Here is a 23,194-nt window from a genome sequence, read left to right on the forward strand (position 1 = left end):
CAGGAAAAGCAGCAGGCTTTCTCACTTCTGCTGGCTGAAGAGAACGTGACACAGGGGGTAAGACTCTGGCACGTGGGCGGGGGGAGATGAAAGACCCCCACAATCTGGTTCTCTCCAAGCCAAGCAAGCATGGTGAGTGCATCTCTGACAACCCAGACAGGCCTTGTTCGAGGCACTGGGCACAGGCCTTCAGGCCCGGCCCTGTCCCGTTCACGCCCTTGGGAGCAAAGCAAAGAAGGGGCTGAGAAGGTCACACAGAGACCCCAGAGTTGTTTAGCTGCTGAAAAATAAACACACACACATACAACCTGGACTTAGCTGCAGGTAAAATTTATCAAGGCAACACTGAAGCCCCACCAGGCAGGCCTCAGCCCCCTTCAGCTCTAGAATGAGTATCAGCTGCTCTGCCCCTACCCCATGCCCAGGAGGCCCACTTCACAGAAGCCCAAGTCCCTTAGCTCAAGGCTGATATCCAGGAGCCTTGATGTAGAAAAAGGAGTGGATGTAAGAGCTATATTCCTGGTTTTGGAGGAAGAAAAAAAAAGTTTTGGAACCTTCTAGAAAAAAAATTTTTTTTTTCTGGAAATCTCGTCCTAATGACCACTGTGATGCTCAGGACATGCTTCCTCCAAAGCTCAGACAGGGTGAGGGACTGGTTGGTTTTGAGGACCTCGGTTTCCCAAGGTGGCAGCTGAGGTGAACTGGAAGGGTTAGAGACGTGTGTTCCCAGTGAGGGGTCCCGGGCCCTAGGAGCCTCCCTCCTGCTTCTCCTATTTCTTCTCTTCTGGGGCTTTCTCGGTGATTCCGGGGGCGAAGGGTCCCACCAGCCACGTGATGGGCGTGTTCTGGGCCACATACTCCACCATGTGGTCGAGGGCCTCTCGGGCCCTGGCCACCTGCCCGCGGCTCTGCGTCAGGATGCTGCTGGACAGGTCCTTGAAGGAGTGGATGCCGGAGAAGGTGGCTTGGAGGTCCTCCACCTGGTGGCGAGCCTGCAGCGCCTGGTCCTTGACGTGGGCGGGCAGCCCCTGGAGGCTGGAGCCCAGCGAGGCGCAGGTGGTCTGCAGCTGCTGGGCGATGTCACGGAACATGGTGAGCGTCTGGGACTCAACCTGCTGAGAAGGCGTGGAGGGCGACCATCAGGACCCTTTGAGTTGGGGGTAACTGCACCCAAAGCCCGGGAAAGAGAAAATGGGGGTTCTACCGCCCACCTTGGGGAAAACCTTTCCCCAGGAGAGGATGTCGAGTACAGGTGGTTCAGAATACGGGCTCTTTGAGTGTCAAACTGTGCGAGATAATCACTGATCAAATTGAAAAACAGGTATAGACATTTTTCCAAAGAAATACGCAAATGGCCAAGAAGCACATGAAAAGATGTTCAACGTCGTTAATCATCAGGGAAGTGCAACTCAAACCCACAGGCAGATACCCCCTCACCCCCGTGCTGACAAGGATGGGGAGAAATTGGAACCCTTGTATCTTGTGGTGCAGTCACTTTGGCAGATGGTCTAGCAGTTCCTCAAAATGGTAAACTGTAGAGTTACCATATGACCCAGCAATTCCACTAGGCATCCACCCAAGAGAAACGAAAATACACGTCCATGCAAAGACTCATACACAAATGCTCAAAGGGGCATTATTCACAGTAGCCAAAAGTGGAAACAACCCAAACTGGCAAATGGAGACACAAAATGTGGTCCATCCACACACGGAACAGTCTTCAGCCATAAAAAGGGGTGAAGCACCGACACTCACTACAATGTGGACAGGCCTCGAGAACACAATGCCCAGTGAGAGAAGCCAGACACAGAAGGACCCACAGGGTGTGATTCTGTTTACATGAAATGTCCACAGAGACAAAGTACATTTGTGGTTGCCAGGAATGGAGGAGGGTGTGGAAACGGGGCCTGACTGCTATTGGGGAGAAGATCTCCTTTTGGGGTGATAGGGATGCTCTGAATTACAGTGATAGTAACACAACCCATGAATTGTACACTTTAAATGGGTAAATTGTACAGTATGTGAATTATACCTCAAAACCTTTTTAAAGTACAAGATTCTGAATTTTATATCTCCATAAAATTGTTTTGTTTTGTTGTGTTTTTTTTGTGGTACGCGGGCCTCTCACTGTTGTGGCCTCTCCCGTCGTGGAGCACAGGCTATGGACGCGCAGGCTCAGTGGCCATGGCTCACAGGCCTAGCCGCTCCGCGGCATGTGGGATCCTCCCGGACCGGGGCACGAACCCGTGTCCCCTGCATTAGCAGGCGGACTCTCAACCACTGCGCCACCAGGGAAGCCCAAATTGTTTGTTTTCTTTTTAAGTTAAAAAAAATGAGAAGGTCTGGAAGAACTTTCTAGGCAGAAGTTATAAGCAGTGGGGGAGGCTGCAGTTGAGATTGGGTCCTTGAAAATTCCCCAGGCCGGGGAGGAGATATAAGCAGGCTGGGAGGCAAGACTTTGCCCTGAGCCTGCTCACCTGAGGACTCTGGCTTTGAACCTGGCAGGGAGGTGCCGAGAGAATCAATATCTATTTTCTGGCTGCTGCGTTCAGCAGTTGAGGGGGGAAGGGAGACGGTTTTCCGCAGTTGGGGTCTGAATGCTGAACAGTTTTGCACTTATAGAGACATTCACTATACCTTATAAATATTATTTTTTAGCACTTACTATGTGCCTTACATGTCAATGTGTGTGTGTGTATATGCATGTATATAAAATAACTCACATACCAGAAAATTCACCCTTTTAAGTGTACATTTTTTAGTACATTTACCAGGTTCCGCAACCAGCACCTCTAATTCCAGAACATTCCATCACCCCAAAGGAAACTCCCTCTCCATTCCCCCTCTCCCAGCTCCCAACAACCACTAACCCACTTTTTCTGTGTCTATGTATTTGCCTGTTCTGGATGTTTCCCATCAATGGAATTACACACTGTGTCCTTCTGTGTCTGGCTTCTCTCACTGAGCATCATGTTTTCAATATCTGTCCTTTTGTAGTGAGTGTCAAGGCTTCTCTCCTTTTCATGGCTGAGTGACGTTCCCGTGTGTGGAGGGACACATTTGTTTGTCCATCATCTGTTGATAGACATTTGGGCCGTTTCCACTTTTTTGGCTGACGTGACTAATGCTGCTGTGAACATGCGTGTTCATTTCACCTTAACAACCTGGCAGACAGTCTTATATCCCATTCACAGATGGGGAAATCAAGGCCCAGAGAGGTAAAGCTGAGAAGCTATTGTGCTAGGATATTATGAGTCCCTAAGAGAGAGGGACTATGGTTCAGAATGAGGCATGAGAATTGTCTAAGGCACTGATTCAGTGAAAGCTTAGATGAGTGACAGCACAGGTGGCAAAAGTCAGGGCTCCTTCAAGAGGCCAATGCCTGGGATAGATTGGAGGGGCCAGAGCACGTTAGTGAGAAGCTGACACTCAGAACCGGGCAGGTGAATTTGAAGGATGTGACGGGACACTGGGATGGAGTAGGGAAGGAGTCAGGACTCAAGTAAATGGGACATGGCTTAGAATTCAGCAGGTTGAGACCCATCACTATCAGGCGTCCCATGGTTCAGAAGCAACGCCTATACCCAAGAGTGGAAATCCATGCAGGCTTCCTGGAGGAGGTGTCATCAGGTCCTGAAGGCAGTTAATGGGAGGCGAGGCTGGGGAAAGCATCCCAGGCAGGTAGGTCCATCAAGCAGAGGTGGGGAGAGGGAAGTCAGGGCCCCAGGTATCCCATGCCGCCCCCGTGGTGGGTACCTCTGGCTTGGCTGCATCCTCCTCTGGGCCCTGGAGCTGCTTCTGGTTCCAGCTGAGCCACATCTGGTGTAGTTTCTCCTGACCCTCCACTAGCTTCTGGTCGACACCCTGCTTGACGGTTTCCATCTGGAGTACAGAGAGAGAGGGTGGCTGCCTTGGCGCTTGACCAAAACCAGCAGAGTGCAAGGGAATCCACAGGAATCCTGGGAGATGTGGGATTCCAGAGGGAGCAGGGGCGGTCCTTTCATCTGAGATGGGGAGAGAAGGGGGAGGGATGCTGCTTTTCTCACAGAGTGTTTCCACAGCCTGTGGGTTTCAGGGTCATCAACATGCTTGTGCCCTGTGTGGTACTTGCAAAGAAAGTGGCCACAGATTCTCTGCAGCTCCTCCCATCTTGCCTGTTTCTGCCCCCCCCGCCCTGCAAGTGGGCCTGGCCACATGACAGGCTTTGGCCAATGGGACACAAGCAGATGGAGCGCAAGCAGAGGCTTAAAAAGCACTTGCAATGGAATATTTTACTCAGTCTTAAAAAGGAATGAGATTCTGACACTCACTACAACATGGATGGACCTGAGGACATGGTGCTCAGTGAGAGAAGCCAGACAGAGAAGGACAAATACTGTCTGATTCCACTCACAGGAGGTCCTAGAGGAGTCACATCCATTGAGACAGGAAGTAGATGGTGGGGGCCAGGGGCTGGGGGAGGGGATGGGGAGTCAGGGTTTCATGGGAACAGAGTTTCAGTTTGGGAGGATGAGAAAGTTCTGGAGATGATGGTGGGGATGGTTGCACAACAATGTGAAGGTACTGAATGCCACCGAACTATACACTTAAAATTGGTTAAAATGGTAAATTTTATGTGGATTTTAGCACAATTAAATTTTTTTAAAAAGAGAGAGGAGACAGTACTGAGTAGAAGCTAAGCACACAGGGAAAGAAATTAGAAATTTCCCTCTTTAGAGAACAGAAAAATTAAAAACTTCAGGGGGCAGGATTTGACTGCAAAGAAGCAGGAGGAAGGGGGCTTCCCGGGTGGCACAGTGGTTGAGAGTCCGCCTGCTGATGCAGGGGACACAGGTTCGTGCCCCGGTCTGGGAAGATCCCACGTGCCGCGGAGCGGCTGGGCCCGCGAGCCATGGCCGCTGAGCCTGTGCGTCTGGAGCCTGTGCTCCGCAACGGAGAGGCCACAACAGTGAGAGGCCCGCGTACTGCAAAAAAAAAAAAAAAAAAAAAAAAAGAAGCAGGAGGGAACTTTTGGGGTGATGAACATGGTCCACATCTTGATTGCAGTGGTGGTTACATGTCTGTTTATATTTGTAAAACTCCTCAAACTGTATACTTTAAAAGGGGTGATGTTCATTGTATGTAAAATGTAAGTTATACCTCAAATAAAACTGACTTTAAACAAACAAAAAAAGTGCTCATCCCGAGTGCCACAACTAGAGAGAAGCCCGCGCACCGCAACGAAAGATCCCGCGTGCCGCAGAGACCTAACACAGCAAAAATAAATTAAAAAAAAAAAAAAAGTGCTCACGTGTTCCCACTGTACCTGGATCCCTCAGGCCACAGCTGGGGGAGAGCCTGAGGTACCCTAATGGAGGAGGAGACCACACCGAGAGACCCAGCCTCCAGCCAACCTGTCATGGGCTGAACTGTGTCCCCTCCAAATTCATAGGTTGGAGCCCTGACCCCCAGGACCTCAGGATGTGACTGTATTTGGAGATGGATCTTTAAAGAGGTAATTAAGTTCAAATGAGGTCATTAGGGTGGGCCCTAATCCTATATGACTGGTGCCCTTATAAAAAGGGGATATTAGGACACAGACATGCATGGAGGGATGACCAGGTGAGAACACAGAGAGAAGACAGTCGTCTACACACCAAGGAGAGAGGCCTCAAAAGGAACCACCCTGCCAACACCTTGATCTTGGACTCCCAGCCTCTAGAACTGTGAGGCAATAAACGTCTGTGTTTAAGCTGCCCAGTGTGTGGGACTTTGTTTCAGCAGCCCCAGCAATTCATCCAGGACCACGGCCTCGTGAGTGAGCCCAGGCGGATGTGTGGGGAGGAATAAGCCACTAGGCTGGGGAGGGGTTCGTTGGCACACACGCTGCTGGCCAGCGCCCCCACCACCGCGGGCCTCACCAGGCTGAGCGTCTGTGAGAGCTGTAGCAGGGCCTCCTGAGCCCTCTGCCTGGTGCTCTGCAGTTTGCCCAGAGAGTGTTCATAGGCACGCTGGCGCAGCCTCTCTGACAGGGAGCCCAGACGCACGAAGTAGCTCTGTTCCTGCCGCTGCTGGGCCACTGAGGCGATGTCGAAGCCCTCCAGGGATGTGGCGAGGCGGGCTGCATGGGGAAGGCAGGAGAAGCACTGTGAAGGCCAAGTTTGTGCCCCGGGTGTGCAAGTGGAAAAGGATTTCCCTGCCTTGGTTTTCCCCATCTGCGAAATGGGTATGATAGGGACTGACTATCCCAGGATTAAGAGGCCTTATACTAGGGACTTCCCTGGCAGTCCAGTGGTTAAGACTCCACACTTCCAACGCAGGGGGCACGGGTTCGATCCCTGGTCAGGGAACTAAGATCCCACATGCTGTGAGGCATGGCAAAAAAAAAAAAAAGAGGCCTTAGACTAGCGTGAGAGTCTGAAAACTACGGCCCTCGGGACAACCCGACCCATGAATACAACCGTCTATGTTCATTATACGTTGTCTATGGCTGCTCTCAAACAACAGAGGTGGCCTCTGGAATATGTGGCCTCTTAGCCTGCAGAGATTAAAATATTCATTATCTGGACCTTTACAGAAAAAGTTGGCCAGTTCTGCCTGTATTAGCGCCTAACATATATTAATAGTGGCCAATCTTTCACAATGTTCTAGGTGCTTTGTGGGCATTCTTGTTAAATCATAACAGTTCTAAGAGGGAGACACCATTATCCCATTTTTACAGATGGGGAAACGGGGACTCAGAGAGGTTAAGCGACTTGCCAAAGGTCACATAGCTGGGACGTCACAAATCAGGATTTGAAGCCAGGCCCCACATTCTTAACCATGATACCTGACGGGAGGAGAAGTCTGAGCCATAGGAGAACCATCTTCACAGCCTAACGGGAAAGTCCGGACTATCTAGTCCAGAAAATACTCATAAAGTTACAAGGCAACAGGATGGAAATCCACCTGTCTTGATAATTTGATCCTATCTTATCCTGCTCCCTTTAGACTTTACTATAGTAGTGATAAAAGTTTGAGCTTTGTAAGTAACCCGATCTGAGTTTAAATCCGGTCCTAATAAATCACTGGCTTTGTAAGGCCCTATGGCAGGGTCTGCAAACTACAGCCCCTGGGCTGAATGCCACCTGCCTTTATCAATAAAGTTTTATTGACACAAAATCACAACCATTCATTTACCTACTGTCTATGCTTTTGTGCTACAATGGCAGAATTGCATAGTTGCGACAGAGACTGTATGGCCCAAAAAAGCCAAGATTATTTATTACCTGGCCGGTCAAGAAAATGTTTGTGGCCCCCTAGATGCAGAAGTGATTTGGCCAATAAGCCTCAGCCTCCCTTCTGTACCACCCGCGTTAGAAATGCCTAAAATGTGAAATCTGGGGAATTCCCTGGCAGTCCAGGGGTTAGGACTCCACGATTTCACTGCCTTCAGAAAGGCACACAAATGAACGAGTGTTTAGCTATTCTTATTACCTATTTGTAGTTTATCTGTTTATAGTAAGTGATAAAGTTCCCTTTCTAAAAGAATCTGGCAAAGTTGATTGAAAGAATAGCAAATAAACAGAACAGGGAGTACACAGGACCAAGATAACACAAGAAATGTGCTCTGGTCAGGCAGGAACAGTGGGGCTGGTATGATGAGTGAGATCTCCACTTTAGCCACCTAAATACGTCTCTCCTTTGGATTGGGCACTGTTCCAGAAATGAAAGAAAGGGGAAAATCAAGCAACAAAATTCCACATGGTGCCATCAACCCCTTGCTCAATCAAGGTAAGACTTCAGTCAGGGGAATTCAGTTGTTTCTATTGATAAAAGAAATGTTCACATATTAAGATATAGATAGGGAAGTCATTCTGGCTTATACCTGAGTTAACTTGAATTTGATGCTACCTAAAATAGCCTTTTTGTGGCCTATCAAACCTACATTGTACATCTGCTTTAATTATTAAAGAAAAGAGCACATTGGCCAGAAGTAAAGAATGTCCATGTTCAAAATCAAGATTAAATGCCTCCCTTCCTGGGACACCAAAATGCTGGTCCTCCTTTGATGATAAGATTCCTTCCTAGGTGGCAAGGCCATACTGACTCGTGTACATGCTGGTCTGTTCCTTTTTTTCTTTCTTTTTTTGAAACCTTGAAGAAATGTAACCCTGACTTGTTTAATGTTTTTTGTTCTGACAAGATAAAAAACTGTGCTGAAATCTCTGCTTCTCAGGAGCAGTTTCTCAGAGTTATCTGGTAAGCAGGCTTCCGGGGTATAGTTCTCAGTTTGGCTCAGATAAAACTCTTTTCTCTTCTTATTATTGGCTGTTTATTGATTTTCATTGACACTATAAACATTACAAAATTCTGGAAGAACATACTCTTATCCAGGGATTAATAAACTTTTTCTGTAAGAGGCCAGTTCAGTCAATATTTTCAGCTTTGCAGGCTCTACTGTGCAATTAATCAACTCTGCCATTGGTATTCAAAAGCAGCCATAGAGTAAATGTAAATGAATGGGCGTGCCTGTGTGCCAATAAAAGTTTATTTACAAAAGCAGGCAGTGGGCCGGAGATGGCCTGGAGGTAGTCTAACATAGTCAGCTGGGGGACAACGATGTCACAGAAGAGTCACTTCATGATGACATTTTAAAAACTGAACAAAATAGATAACCAACAAGGACCTATGGTATAGCACAGGGAACTATATTCAATATCTGGTAGCAACCTATAACAGAAAAGAATCTAAAAAAGAATAGATATAACTGAATCACTTTGCTGTACACCTGAAACTAACACAACATTGTAGATCAACGAAATTTCAATTTAAAAATTCTTTTTAATTAAAAAAAAATAAAAATGAATTACAAAAAGATTAAAAAATAAATTAAAAACTGAACAAAAAACCCAAACACCTGGGACATTTAGAGGCAGCGAAAATAAAAGCTGGCATCTTGGGAAAAACAGACTCTGCCCCATTCTCCCACCAAAGGCAGGTTTGCAAAGACTAAACCCAAACCAGCAACATTTTGAACCCATCCCAATGGCCAGAACTTCTCCTCCACGGTCCTCTGGGAACCCGGGAGCTCTGCCCTTGGAAGTGAAAGCAGCTTTGTTATTTAGGCCAAGGATGTCTGGCAGAGCCTAGGCATGTCAGAGCAAGCCGGCAGGGCCCCTGGAGGGGGGCGGTGCCCTTGGCAAAGGGGAGAACTGGGGGAGGGGGGAGCAGGCTGTGCTCCTGCCCCGAGCCCACGAGTAATATCCTAGCTCTAACAAGGCACCTTTACTCACAGACCTCCCCAGTACCTCAAGCACCCCTGTGCACAGTGATTTCACCCTTAGTGGATGGACACAAAGGAAAGCGCAGAAAGTCAAAGCTGCTCAGACAGATCTGTTCTCTGAAGTGGCTCCCAGGCTTGCTTCACAACTGCCTCCCAGCAAACCCTGCTTCTCCCCCTACTTTTGGGGGCCAAGACCCATAGCCAAGTGTTACTTGGTCTGAGCACTACAAGAGGCCAGCAGGCACTGAACTTGGGATACAGGACGGAAGACATTAGCCAGGTCCCTTCCTTCAAGAGGTTTGGAGTCAAGTTTTGAAAACACAAAGGACAAGCGACACGCTATGCTCAAGCCACACGCTGCAGGGCTTAAGATCATTTGCCTGGAACGTCGCCCCACCAGGAACATCACCCCACCTAGAACATCGAGTTTCTCCAGAAGGCAAGGGACCATGACTTTCTGCCGAGGATTCCCAGGGAGAATCATGGGGTCTCAGAGTCAGCTCAAGGAGGGCTCCAAGCAATCGAAAATAATAGGACAAGTGAAGCGTCAATAAAATAAATACCTCGGATCGCAATACGTCGTGTTAATCTTCATGTTCAAACCTATAATGTAAAAACTCACTACGCACTCTTGGAGGGTGCTGGTGAACCAGGCTGCGATGCCACAATAAATAAAAAGGGGGAACGTTAACTACTTGCCCTGCTTTTCCTCTATAAACCGTACCTTGGGGTAATCAAGATTGCAACCAAGAACTTTGTTCATGGAAGTTTTCCAGATAACAGCTAGAACAGTGACACTTGCAATCCCAATGGAAAAAGAGATTGGAGATGATGATTAGGAGCTGTCTACCCCCAAGGGAATCACGATTCTTCTTTTTTTTTTTTTTTTTTTTGGCTGCACCATGTGGCTTGTAGCATCCCTGACCAGGGATCGCACCCGCTCCCTCGTCAGTGAAAGCGTGGAGTCCTAACCACTGGACCGCCAGGGAATTCCCATATGATTCCCTTTATATGAAGTTCTAGAACAGGCAAAGCACTGGTTCTCACTTGGGGGTGATCCTGCCCCCAGGGTATACTGGGCGATGTCTGGGGACATCTGTGGTTGTCACAATTGGGGGTGCTCCTGGCATCGAGTGGGTGGGGTCAGGGAGGCTGCTCCACACCCCACAGTGCCCAGGACGGCCCCCCACAGAGGATGACCTGGCTCCAGTGACAGTTGGGAAACCCTGATCTAGCCTGTCTTCAACTCTTTCCAGTCATCCCAAATATTTGGCATCTCATTCAAACAAACCAGCTCTGGCTAAATTTGGCCGGAGCCGAGAGGCTGCTCTCCCTGGACAGAGCATGGTGTCTGGTTACACATGGCCCTCGTGGGCCCCTGCTGCTGTGGGCACTGGAGTCTGCAACTGCTGGCCCGGCTGGAAGTTGCCGGTATGTGTGCAAAGGAAGGCCATCTCTAGAAGGCGGGGTCAAGGCCAACCCCAAAAGCCATGCGTATGAGACCATGAGTAAGACTGGCTGCTTTGTCTCAACACTTTTATCCCCAGTTTGTCTATTTCTCTTTATTCCTACCACCACCTGGTCCAGCCCCATCACAGCTCACCTGAACCCGGATTCCCCTGGCTCCCACCCTCTCCTCACCCGGAGTCTGTCCTCCCAAAAGCAGCCACCAGAGGGCGTGAGTGAGTACCGAGTCAGGCCCCGCCGCCCCCGCCCCCTGCCCACAGCCCTCCAGGGTCCCACCTCCCTGGGGTAATAGCCCAAGTCCTCCCCGTGGTCCACAAGGCCCTGCACGACCTGCCCGGTCCCCTCCCTGCCCTCCCCCTCGCTCACTGCTCCAGACACACGGGCCTCCTTGCTATCCCTCCAACAGACCAGGTACGCCTCTGCGCCCGGGTCTGTGTTCCCTGCGTCTCTGCCCTGACATCTGCACAGCTCATTCCCTCCCTCCATGCACGAAAGGGCAAAGTCACCTCCTCAGAAACATCTCCTTAAATCTGATTGCTGTACACGTTAGACTTTAGGTTCTACGAAGGCAGAACTTTGTTCACTGACATATCCCTAGGACCTAGAGAGGGCTTGGCATACAGCCAGTGCTCAAGGAACATTTGAACAAACAAATATATGCCTAGGGTGGGGTGGGGGAATGATAGAGAAGAGTTTGAGTGATTTTGTTTGGGGATTTCAGCACCTGCTAAGTGCCAGGCCCCGTTCTAGACTCAGGAAGGACACAGCTTCTGCTTTGTGGAATTGACGACCAGTGCTGAAGAGAAAAATCAGAGCCGGGCCTGGGGGGAGGTTTCAGGACACAACATGCATGAGGGACGGTGCAATTTTAGAGGCCTTATTGGGAGGTGGCATTTGAGCACAGAGCTGGAGGTAGAAAGAACAAGACATCTGGATGTCAGGGCAGAGTTCCTGGTAGAAGAAACAGCCAGTGCAAAGGCCCTGGGGTGGGAACACGCTCCAGGATGGGCAAGAAGGCTAGTGTGCCTGGAGTAGAATGAATGAGGGCAGGCAGGTAAGTACAAGGGAGCTTCCAGGAGGATTTGGGCTTTTACCCACCGGAGGTGGGAGGCTTGGAGGGGCCTGACTTGAGTGCTCACAGGCGCCCTCTGGAGGCTGCTTCAGGGAGGACAGGCACCACAGACCAGGGCAGAGGGAACCGAGCTGGTCCAGGTGGGCTAAGATAGATGGGAAGAGGGGGCAGGGATGAGATGACAGCATGTGATGGACAGACTCCTGGTGGCCGAGAGGGACCCCACGTCGGGTGGTCTGGGGAGGGGTCCCAGCCCTGTGGGCTGCACTCACCAAGCTCAGCGTCCGTCATGGGCAGGTGGTTGTCCACCCACTCCTCCGATTTGCCCAGCACCGTGTCCACCCCGCTCAGCACCATCTGGCCCACACGGGAGCCCATGACCGAGTGGACGCCACTGGTCACCATGGACTTGGTCATGTCCACGCCACTCTGCACAGCACCCCGGGTCACCTCCACCACCTCGGTCACCCGGGAGGCCATGGTGTCCTTGGCGCTGGACACGGTGTTGGACACAGCTTCTCGGGCTCCCGACACTTTGGACGACACGAGCTCCTTGGTGTCCTCCAGGACCTACGAGAAAGGGCAGCGTCAGCATCTCCGTCCTCCCTGCGTACCTGGGTACCCCCACCCTGCACCCTGGGCCGAAGGGAGGAGTTCCAGCTCCAGGACGACCCTGAAGGGTGAAAGCAGTTAAGATCATGTGCTCTGGAGCCGGACAGCCTGGTTAGAGTCCTTGGCTTGATATATCCTAGCTGTGTGGCCTCAAGCAAGTCACTCGACCTCTCTGGGCCTCCACTTCTTCTCCCCATGGTGTTATGGGCTGAACAGTGTTGAAGTGCTAACCCCCAGGACCTCAGAATGTGACTGTATTGGAGATGAGACCTTTAAAGCAGTAAATTAAGGTAAAATGAGGCCATTAGAGTGGATCCTAATCCAGTCTGACTGGTGTCCTTATACAAAGAGATTAGGACACAGACACGCACACAGGAGTGACCACATGAGGACACAGGGAAAAGATGGCCATCTACAAGCCAAGGAGAGGAGCCTCGGAGAAACCAGCCCTGCCGACACCTTGTCTCGGAATTCCACCCTCCAGAATTGTGCAAGCACGAATGTCTGTTGTTAGGGGTACTTGTTACAGCAGCCCTAACCGGCTAAATCACAGGGTTAGAACAGTGCTTGGCTCAAGCATTGAATCAGTGTGACACCGGCAACTAGCGACATCCCTAGAAGGGACCACTACAATCCCGTACTAAGAACTGCAATCCTGTTTGAACAGGTAATCAGTATGTTAAGTCCCTCAGGACAGCACTACTCATCCAGGGTGTTTCTGCCCCCAGGGAACACTGGGTGGTGTCTGGGGACATCTGTGGTCATCATGACTTGCCGGGGGGAAGGGCTCCTGACATTGAGCGGGTGGGGGCCAGGGATGCTGCTCAACACCCTACAGCTCCTGGGATGGCCCACACACAGAGAATGACTGGCCCCAGTGTCAGTGGTGCTGAGGGAGAGGGACACCCCCTTCAGAGTGAGACGCTCAGAGCTACACTAAAGCAACAGGAGGGGAATTCCCTGGTGGTCCAATGGTTAGGACTCTGTGTTTCACTGCCGAGGCGGCAGGTTCAATCCCTGGCTGGGGAACTAAGATCCCACAAGCCGCGTAGTGTGGCCAAAAAAAACCCAAAAGCAGGGCTTCCCTGGTGGCACAGTGGTTAAGAATCCGCCTGCCAATGCAGGGGACACGGGTTCGAGCCCTGCTCTGGGAGGATCCCACATGCCGCGGAGCAACTAGGCCCGTGCGCCACAACTGCTGGGCCTGTGCTCTAGAGCCCACGAGCCACAACTACTGAAGCCCGCACACCTAGAGCCCGTGTTCCACAACAAGAGAAGCCGCCGCAATAAGAAGCCCACGCACCACAACGAAGAGTGGCCCCCACTCACCACAACTAGACAGAGCCCGCGTGCAGCAACAAAGACCCAATGCAACCAAAAAAAAAAACCCAAAAAAACCCAAAAGCAAACAAACAAACAAACAAAAAAAACACCAGGAGGGATTTTATGCACCTGCCCAAATAACCAAACGTTTTGTCTCCATTAACTGCCAATTTAACACGTCAACTACCTTAAACTCCCCATTGCGAACTGGTGACGTGCCCAAAACATCAGAGCATTTTGTGGACCCCCGAAGCCCGTATCAAGACGTGAAGAACCAACACTCAGTAGCGGGCGATAAATTGGGAGATTGAGATTGACATATACACACTACCATATACAAAATAGATAACTAATAAGAACCTACTGTATAGCACAGGGAACTCTACTCAATACTCTGTAATGGCCTATATGGGAAAAGAACCTAAAAAAGAGCGGATATATGTATAACTGATTCACTTTGCTGTACACCTGAAACTAACACAACATTGTAAATCAACTATATGCCAATAAAATTAATTAAAAAAAAGAACCAACACTTAGTTTGTTCTCGGCCTTCAGGTGATGAACCTAACCCACTTCAGCAAATCTCCAAGACACAGGAGTGTACACATTCCCCAGAAGAGAAAGCAAGGCCAGGGGAGGCTGAGCAGCTTGTGTTGAGGGCTGTCTAGCTGCTAAGGAGCAGAGCCTGAATCTTAACCTCGTATTTTGATTCTCCTGCCTGTAACCTTGACTGGTTAAAGGGGGTCAGCAACTTTCTCCAGGAAAGGCCAGATGGTAAATATTTTCAGCTTTGCAGGCCAGAGGGTCTCTGTCCCAACGACTCAAACCTGCCAGTGTTCAGGCAAAAGCAGCCATAGGGCTTCCCTGGTGGTGCAGTGGTTGAGAGTCCGCCTGCCGATGCAGGGGACACGGGTTCGTGCCCCGGTCTGGGAGGATCCCACATGCCGCTGAGCGGCTGGGCCTGTGAGCCATGGCCGCTGAGCCTGCATGTCCGGAGCCTGTGCTCCGCAACGGGAGAGGCCACAGCAGTGAGAGGCCCGCGTACCAGAAAAAAAAAGAAAAAAAAAAAAACAGCCATAGATGATGCGTAAGCCACTGTTTGCGGCTGTGTGCCAATAAAACATTATTTACAGAAACAGGCAGAAGGCCAGATTTGCCCACCTCTGGACTAGCTTTGCATTGCATCCTTGGAGAAGCCGCTTGAGCACACAGTGGGCACTGGTTGATCCATGCCTGGTGTTCTCGAGTCTAAGTCTTTAAATAGATCTCTACCCACAGAGCACTCTGGAAAGTTAAAAACCATGCCCCCTCCCATCCTACCCTTCTAAGCTGGCGCCCCTCTTAACACCTAAACCCTCCTATTCATGGGAATCAGTCTCTTTTTGGGGGGAGAGGGCACGGTTGTCAGATTTGAACACCAGCCCTAAGCTCACTGAGCACACAGTGGGGCTGTCACGTAGCTCACGCTGGCCCGGGTTCAAATCCCAGCTCTGACAACACTGTTGTCCCACAGGACCAGGCAGAGCTACCTCGTTCTGAAGGGGAACCTCACAAGGCCCAGAATCAGGACAGCCTCCCACAATGGGAATTCCCTGGTGGTCCAGTGGTTAGGACCTGGGGCGTTCACTGCCAAGGGCCTGGGTTCAGTCCCTGGTTGGGGAGCTTAGATCCTGCAAAACGCAAGGCAGGGCCAAAAAAAAAAAAAAGAAGAAGAAGAAGAGAGAGGCTCCCAGGAAGTCAGGAGCTCAGAGCGTCCGCTCTGTTGGACAACCTTGTCCAATGTCACCCTGAGCTCATCCCGTCTATAAACAGAAGGAATGCTGGCCTGGTGACACCCGCAGGACAGGAGGAGAATGCAAGCACTCAGCCCTAAGGAGGTGGCTCCTGGGCGATGATCCTCCATCCTTCTTTGGATGTGGCCGTTTTCACCTTCCACATGCCCAACTTGTTAATACCCTTTGTGGTAAGATATGGGTTCAGGTTCTGTTCCAATGCTCCCCAGCCCACTCCGTTTCTGTGTAACGGGGCTGCCCTTGGGGGACATGACATATCGCGGTCCCTGGCCAACAGGAGGCGCTTGAGAGCTAGCGGGTGAATAAACTGCCTGACAAAGTAGGTGGTCTCAGCAGAAAGCCTAAGGGAACTGGAGGAGTGGTTGGCGTGTCCCACTGCCCCCGACCAGGGAAAACCTATTTCTGGTGGGAAGATTCTCAACGTGAACAGGTTTGCCTTAGTGCGGCACTTCGGTCCCACCAGGAAAAAGGGGCAATGAAGCACCTGAGTGTTTAATAAGCATCTCCTACGTGCCAGGCTGTGTGATGGGCACTTGGCACAGCAACAAAGCAGACAGTCTGTGCCCGCACTCCAGCTGGGGAGACAAATAAGCAGTTATGTAACACACTATCTGAAACGTTTTTTAAAAGTTAATGCATGGAATTCACTGGTGGTCCAGTGGTTAGGACTCCGCGTTTCCACTTCAGGGGGCCGGGGTTCGATCCCTGGTCTGGGAACTAAGATCTCGCAAGCTGCGTAGCACAGCCAAAAAAAAAAAAGTTAACGCAACTGGTGAATGCTGCTGCAATGAGCATGGGTATATAACAGCCCAAAGGTGAAAACAACCCAAGAGTTCACTGATGGAAGTATGGAGAAACAAAATGTGGTCCACCCAGAAATTCTGACACCTGCTACAACATGAACCCTCAGGACGCGATCTTTAGTGAAATAATCCAGACACAAAAGCACAAATACTGCCTGATTCCACTCACAGGAGGTCCCTAGAGGAGTCAAACCCACAGAGACAGAAAGTAGATGGTGGTGGCCGGGGGCTGGGGGAGGGGAAGGAGCTAAGGGATTTGGGATTTGTTTTTGGGGTGATGAAAATGCTCTAAAAGGGATGATGAAAAATAAAATAAAATAAAATAAAAGGGGTGATGGTGGCTGCACAATCTGAATGCACTAAAACCACTGGGTTGTACATTTCAAATGGGCGAGATATATGGTACATGAATTATATCTCAGTGAAAGCTGTTAAACCAAAAAGCTGGAGGGGGATCGGTGGGATGAACTGGGAGCCTGGGATTGACATATATACACTACTATGTATAAGATAGATAACTAATGAGATAACTAATGAGAATCTACTGTACAGCACAGGGAACTCTACTCAGTGCTTTGTGGTGACATAAATAGGAAGGAAATCTAAAAAAGTGGGGATATACGTATAACTGATTCACTTTGCTGTACAGCAGAAAAGTAACACAACATTGTAGAGAAACTATATTCCAATAAACATTAAAAACAAACAAACAAACAAGCTGATGTAGTGTGAATGATGCTAATACGGGAGCCACAAGCCACATGTGGCTATTTCAATTTAAAATAATTAAAATTAGCTTTTTAAAATTTTAAAATAATTAAAACTAGGGACTTCCCTGGTGGTGCAGGGGTTAAGACTCCACACTCCCAATTTGCGGGGGCCTGGGTTCGATCCCTGGTCAGGGAACTAGATCCCACATGCATGCCGCAACTAAGAGTTTGCATGCCACAACTAAGAAGCCCTCAAGCCACAACTAAGGAGCCCACCTGCTGCAACTGAGGAGCCCGCCTGCTGCAACTAAGACCCGGTGCAACTAAATTTAAAAGAATAAATAAAAATAAATTTTAAAAAAGAGAATAATCCCAATGTTAAAAAAAAATAATTAAAATTAGTATTTGAGTTCCTCAGTCACACTCGCCACATTCTAAGGGCCCAGCAGCCACATATGGTTATTGGTTTCCATATTGGATGGTGCACAGAAAGAAGGTGTACAGAAAAAGTTCTACTGGGCAGAGCTGAACTGGAAGGACCTTCTTTAAGAGGGAAGGGAAGGCCTCTGAAGAGGTGAGATTAGAACAGAGACCCAGAAGCCTGGTCCACGAAGAAGGAACAGCAGGTGCAAAGATCCTGGGGTAGCACTGAGATGGGTGTGTTCACTATTTGCTTTCCCCGCTTCCCTGGAATGAAAGTTCCATGAGGGCAAGGACTCTGTTTCCATCACCGTGTCTGGTACCTATGGACGCTGATGTGACTGAACAGGAGGATGGAGGCCAGCGCAGATGGAATGGAGCAAGTGAGGTGGGCAGGGAGGGCAGAGAGGCAGCGGGGCCACATTTGGTGGGGCCATGAGTAAGGCTTTGGCTTTTGCTCTGGGCCAGGTGGGAGACACGAGGGGGTTTAGGGCACATCTGGCTGGTGTTCAGAATGCTCCTGCAGCTGCCTGGTGGGGGTCTGGGGACAGACAGAGGAGGGGTCAGGGAGGAAGCTGTCCCACTCATCTGCTCTGGTTAAGGTAGGACCACAGACTCGATACCTAGGCAGGCCCCCGTCTCAGCTGAGCATCCCACCCCCCTCGCCTCCCCCCACTGGCGGCGGTCAGTCACCTTCTCCGGTGGCTGCTGCAAGATGGGCAGATTCTCCTCCAGTTTGTCCAGCCCCCTGTGGGCGTATTCACTGGCCGATGTGACTGCGGAGCGGCGGGGGGCGGGGAGACAGACAGCTGATGTTACGGCGCATGCGCATCCCTCTGGCCGGGCAGGTCCTCAGGCCGCCTCCCCGCGCCCCGCCTCCCCCACCCCCACCCCCGCCCTAGCCTGGGAAATAGCCAGGAGGGGCGGGTTCAGGCTCTCCCAGGCTTCACTCACGCTGGGGCTCCAGTTTGGACAGGATGGGCTGCGCCCCGCTGACGGCGACCGCTGTGAGGGTCTTCACGCCCTTCTCGGCTGCATCGCACACAGTCTTGACGTGGGGGTGGCTCTCCTTGGTGGACATGTAGGTGGCGGACACCATGTGGCAGGTGGAGCTGATGAGCGGCATGCCGGCCACGCGGTCCACCACGCTGGGCTACGGGCAGGGCAGTTCAGGCCAGTGAAACGGCTCGCCTCCCCTCCCCCTGAACCCACGCGGTTGCACAAGTCAGGAACTCCGGGGTTCCGCCGGGCACTTCCTGTATCTTGGTCCCCACCTGAGCAACTAAGCCCGTGTGCCACAACTACTGAGCCTGTGCTCTAGAGCCCATGCTCCGCAACAAGCCCACTTGTTTGAACATGACCTTGCCACCCACTGTGCGCCAGGCAGTGACATGACACAAGAACCTATTGTCCTGGAGCTCAGGGTCTACAACTGAAGCGAGGAAACTACGGACCCCTGGGGGCAAAGTCCCGTCCACCGCCTGATTTTTTTCTTCTTGCCTGTTTTTTTTTTCCTAGCAGCACTACTGAAATCTAGTTCACAAGTCATAAAATTTCACCATTTTGAAATGCACAAGTCAGAAGTTTTTAGTGTATTCACAAGGTTGTGCAACATTCACTGTCTAATTCTAGAACTTCTTTATCACTCCAAAAAGAAACCCTGTCCCCACTGGCTGTCACGCCTCTGCCTCCCAGCCCCTGATAACCATGAATCCACTTTCTGTCTCTGTGGATTTGCCTGTTCTGGACATTTCACATCAATGGAATCACACATGTGGCCTTTTGTGTATGACCTCTTTCACCGAGTAATATTTTCAAGGTTCACCCACATAGTAGCGTGTCTCAGTGCTTCATTCCTTTTTTTAAAAAAGTGTGGCAAAATACACATAATTTAAAATTTACCATTCAAATAATTTTTAAGCGCACATCAGTGGCATTAAGTACATTCACACTGTTGTGCAACCATCCCCACCATCTGTCTCCAAAACTTTCTCAACTTCCCAAACTGAAACTCTGTCCCCATGAAACACTGACTCCCAAGCCCCTCCCCCAGCTCCTGGCCCCCACCATCTACTTCCTGTCTCTATGGATTTGAATCCTCTAGGGACCTCCTATGAGTGGGATCACACAAGATTTGTCTATTTGTGTCTGGCTTCTCTCACTGACCATATCTTCAAGGTTTATCCACATTGCATTGTGTGTCAGTACCTCATTCTGTTACGTGGCTGAATAATATCCCACGCTACCTGGTTTTGTAAATAAAGTTTTATTGGCACATGGCCACACCCATTCATTTACATATTGAATATGGCCACTCTTAGCCTAGAAGAGCAGAACTGAGTACTCAGGACAGGCCTTCTGAGCCTCGGTTTCCCAATCCATAAAATGGGAAGTCATTTCTGTCCTGAAGGAGTTGCAAAGATGACCCGTGTGAAGGCACAGGCAGAAGACTTAACTCTCACAGGGGCTATTTGTAGAATTTGTGTTTTAGCTCACTTAATTGCCAGTCCCGGGAGATTGCGAGTATTATTCCAACATTATGGAAGGGTAAACTGAGGCATGGAGAGGCTAAGGAAGTCACCCAAGATCACAAAACAAGCCAGTGGGAAAGCTGGACCTTGGACTCAGGCAGTCCTCCTCCAGGGTTTGCCCAGGAGCTCTCTTCAGAAATTAATGACAAACTTACCACACAATCTAGCTCCTAAGATTCTACCCTAGAGACAGGAAAACACACGTCCACATAAGACTCGTACACGAATGTTTGTAGCTGCCTTATTCACAATGGCCAAGAAGTGGAAACAACCCAAATGGCCATCAGTTGGTGAATGGATAAAGAAAATGTGGTCTAAAGCATGTTTTTAAAAATACATAGTCTCCAAATGGCTAACAGGTACAAGAAAAGATTCTCCACATCGCAAATCATTAGGGAAATACAAGTCAAAACTACAATGAGCTACAACCTCACACCCTGCACTCGCTGGGATGGCTACTATCAAATGAACAGAAATTTAAAAGTAATGGTGAAGATGTGGAGGAATTGGAACCTTTGTATGATGTTGGTGGGAATGCAAAATGGTGCAGCCATTATGGACAACATTATGGTGATTCCTCAAAAAACTAAAAGTAGGGACTTCCCTGGTGGCACAGTGGTTAAGAATCCGCCTGCCAATGGAGGGGACACAGGTTTGAGCACTGGTCCGGGAAGATCCCACATTCTGCGGAGCAGCTAAGCCCGTGCGCCACAACTACTGAGACTGCGTGCCACAACTACTGAAGCCTGTGCGCCTAGAGCCTGTGCTCTGCAACAAGAGAAGTCACTGCAATGAGAAGCCCGCGCACTGCAACAAAGAGTAGCCCCCGCTCGCCGCAACTAGAGAAAGCCCGTGGGCAGCAACGAAGGCCCAACACAGCCAAAAATAAATACATAAACAAATTTATTTTTAAAAAAAGGCAATTCTGACAAGATCTACAACATGGAAGAACCTTGAGGACATTATACTCAGTGAACTAAGCCAGACACAAAAGGACAAACACTGTATGATTCCACTTATGTGGTACCTAACACAGAAGGTGCTACTTTTATAAAATGATTCCACTTATTCTACTTATATGAGATGTCCAGAAAAGGTAAATCCATCAGCAGGAAGCAGATTAGTGGTTGCCAGGGGCCGGGGGAGAGGGGAATGGGCGTGACTATTAATGGATATGGGGTTTTGATTTGGGGTAATGGAAAACTTCTGGAATTAGATAGTGATGATGGTTGTACACTGTGAATATACTTAATGCCACTGACCTACACACTTCAAAACAGTTAAAATAGTATATTTTTATGTTATGTGTATTTTACCACAAGTTTGAAAAAGGAACACGATAGTTAATAAGAACCTAATGTACAGCGCAGGGAACTCTACTGAATATTCTGTAATGACTTAAATGGGAATGTAATCTAAAAAAGAGTGGATATATGTATATGTATAACTGAATCACTTTGCTGTACACCTGAAACTAACATAACATTGTAAAAATAACTATACTCCAATAAAAATTAATTTTAAAATAAAAATAAATTTAAAAAGGAACAAAGCACCGACAGATATTACAATGCAGATGAACCTCAAAAAGATTACGCTCGGGCTTCCCTGGTGGCGCAGCGGTTGAGAGTCCGCCTGCCAATGCAGGGGACACGGGTTCGTGCCCCGGTCCGGGAAGATCCCACGTGCCGCGGAGCGGCTGGGCACGTGAGCCGTGGCCGCTGAGCCTGTGCGTCCGGAGCCTGTGCTCCGCAACGGGAGAGGCCACAACAGCGAGAGGCCCGTGTACCGCAAAAAAAAAAGATTACGCTCAGTGAGAGAAGCTAGGTACAAAAGGGTCTCATAGTGTATGTTTTCATTTCTATGAAATGTCCAAAATAGGCAAATCCATAGAGACAGAACCCAGAAGAGGGGTTCCCAGGAGGAGAGAAAATGGGGAGCGACTGCTAATGGGTATGGGGTCTCTTTTGGGGGAGATGAAAATTTTCCAGTGTGGTGGTGATGGCTGCATAACTGGGCAGTTTACTAAAAATCACTGAGTAGTACTCTTCATAAGGGTGAATTTTATGGTATATGAATGATACCTAACTTAAAAAGCTGCTTATTAAAAGGGCTTTTATTTAAACTGGGGAAAGGAGGTGAAATAGAAACTGGCTTCCTAAAAGGAGGACCCTAAGAGAACCTGTAGAGACAGGGAAGGTCTGCCTGGGGGGAGCCAGGCAGTTTCAAACAGAGCTGTACCCCTGCTCTCCCAAGAGCCCTTGGAATCCCCAGTTCTCCCACCTCCACCTATTAGTGGGGCACCTGTTAGGGGCTAGTATAATGGCTCTGCCCAATCCACTCAGAAGGGTGTCTCTTGACCCACCCTGTGCTGCCATCAGCTCCCTGCCAAGGCACCACCAGGTGGGAAGCCTCATCCCACAGATCCCAGACCTTCCTCACCTGCTGTACCGGTTCTTCCGCTGACACCTGGGTGCTGGCAGTGGCTTCTGTCTCGTTGGTAGACATTTCTCAGAAGCAGGCGCTGTGAACAGAAGGGCCAGTCAGGGTACAGCCTGCTCCTCTCTTCCCTCCAGGGGGATGTCCGGGTTCACACCTGCCCTCTGACCACCCCTGCCCCCAATTTCCTAGAGTCCTACCTCTCAATTGTTGACACATACCTGTGAGCCTGTTCAAAACAGGTGCTCATTCAGCAGAGCAAAAGTCTAACAAGCTCCCAGGTGCTGCTCATGCAGCTCATCCCGGGGCCACACCTTAAAGGGCAAGGTCTGTGCACAGCCCTCCAAGGGCTCACCTCTATCAATACTATGGTGCAAAACCCCTGTAGATGGCAATTTGTCGATTACTATTGGGTTTTTGGGTTTTTTTGTTTGTTTGTTTTTTTGTGGTACGCGGGCCTCTCCCTGTTGTGGCCTCTCCCGTTGCAGAGCACAGGCTCCGGGCACGCAGGCTCAGCGGCCATGGCTCACGGGCCCAGCCGCTCCGCGGCATGTGGGATCTTCCCGGACCGGGGCACGAACCCGTGTCCCCTGCATCGGCAGGCGGACTCTCAACTACTGCGCCACCAGGGAAGCCCCCTACTACTGGGTTTTAAGAGGCATCTTCCCTTTGACCCAGAAACCTCACTGCGGGGACAGTCCCACACTGGTACTGCCATGTGGACAGAGATGTGTGTACCTGTGTTGGCCACAGACACTGGAAACAATCTGATTGCCC

At 49.9% G+C, this 23,194-nt stretch overlaps 1 protein-coding gene across 1 annotated transcript; it reads right to left on the reverse strand.

The window, feature by feature from the left end:
* Positions 1 to 325: 325 nt before the first annotated feature.
* Positions 326 to 22,501, reverse strand: PLIN3 (perilipin 3). The gene is made up of 7 exons (XM_079702568.1): positions 22,421 to 22,501; positions 18,402 to 18,600; positions 18,141 to 18,223; positions 12,056 to 12,353; positions 5,901 to 6,100; positions 3,757 to 3,882; positions 326 to 1,115 (listed from the first exon to the last, which is right to left on the reverse strand). The coding sequence occupies exons 1-7, from the start codon at positions 22,484 to 22,486 to the stop codon at positions 771 to 773; spliced, it is 1,317 nt and encodes a 438-aa protein (XP_079558694.1). The 5' UTR covers positions 22,487 to 22,501; the 3' UTR covers positions 326 to 770.
* Positions 22,502 to 23,194: the final 693 nt, after the last annotated feature.

This window comes from Hyperoodon ampullatus, assembly GCF_949752795.1.
Source record: "Hyperoodon ampullatus genome assembly, chromosome: 4".
Classification (NCBI taxonomy): Eukaryota; Metazoa; Chordata; class Mammalia; order Artiodactyla; family Ziphiidae; genus Hyperoodon; species Hyperoodon ampullatus.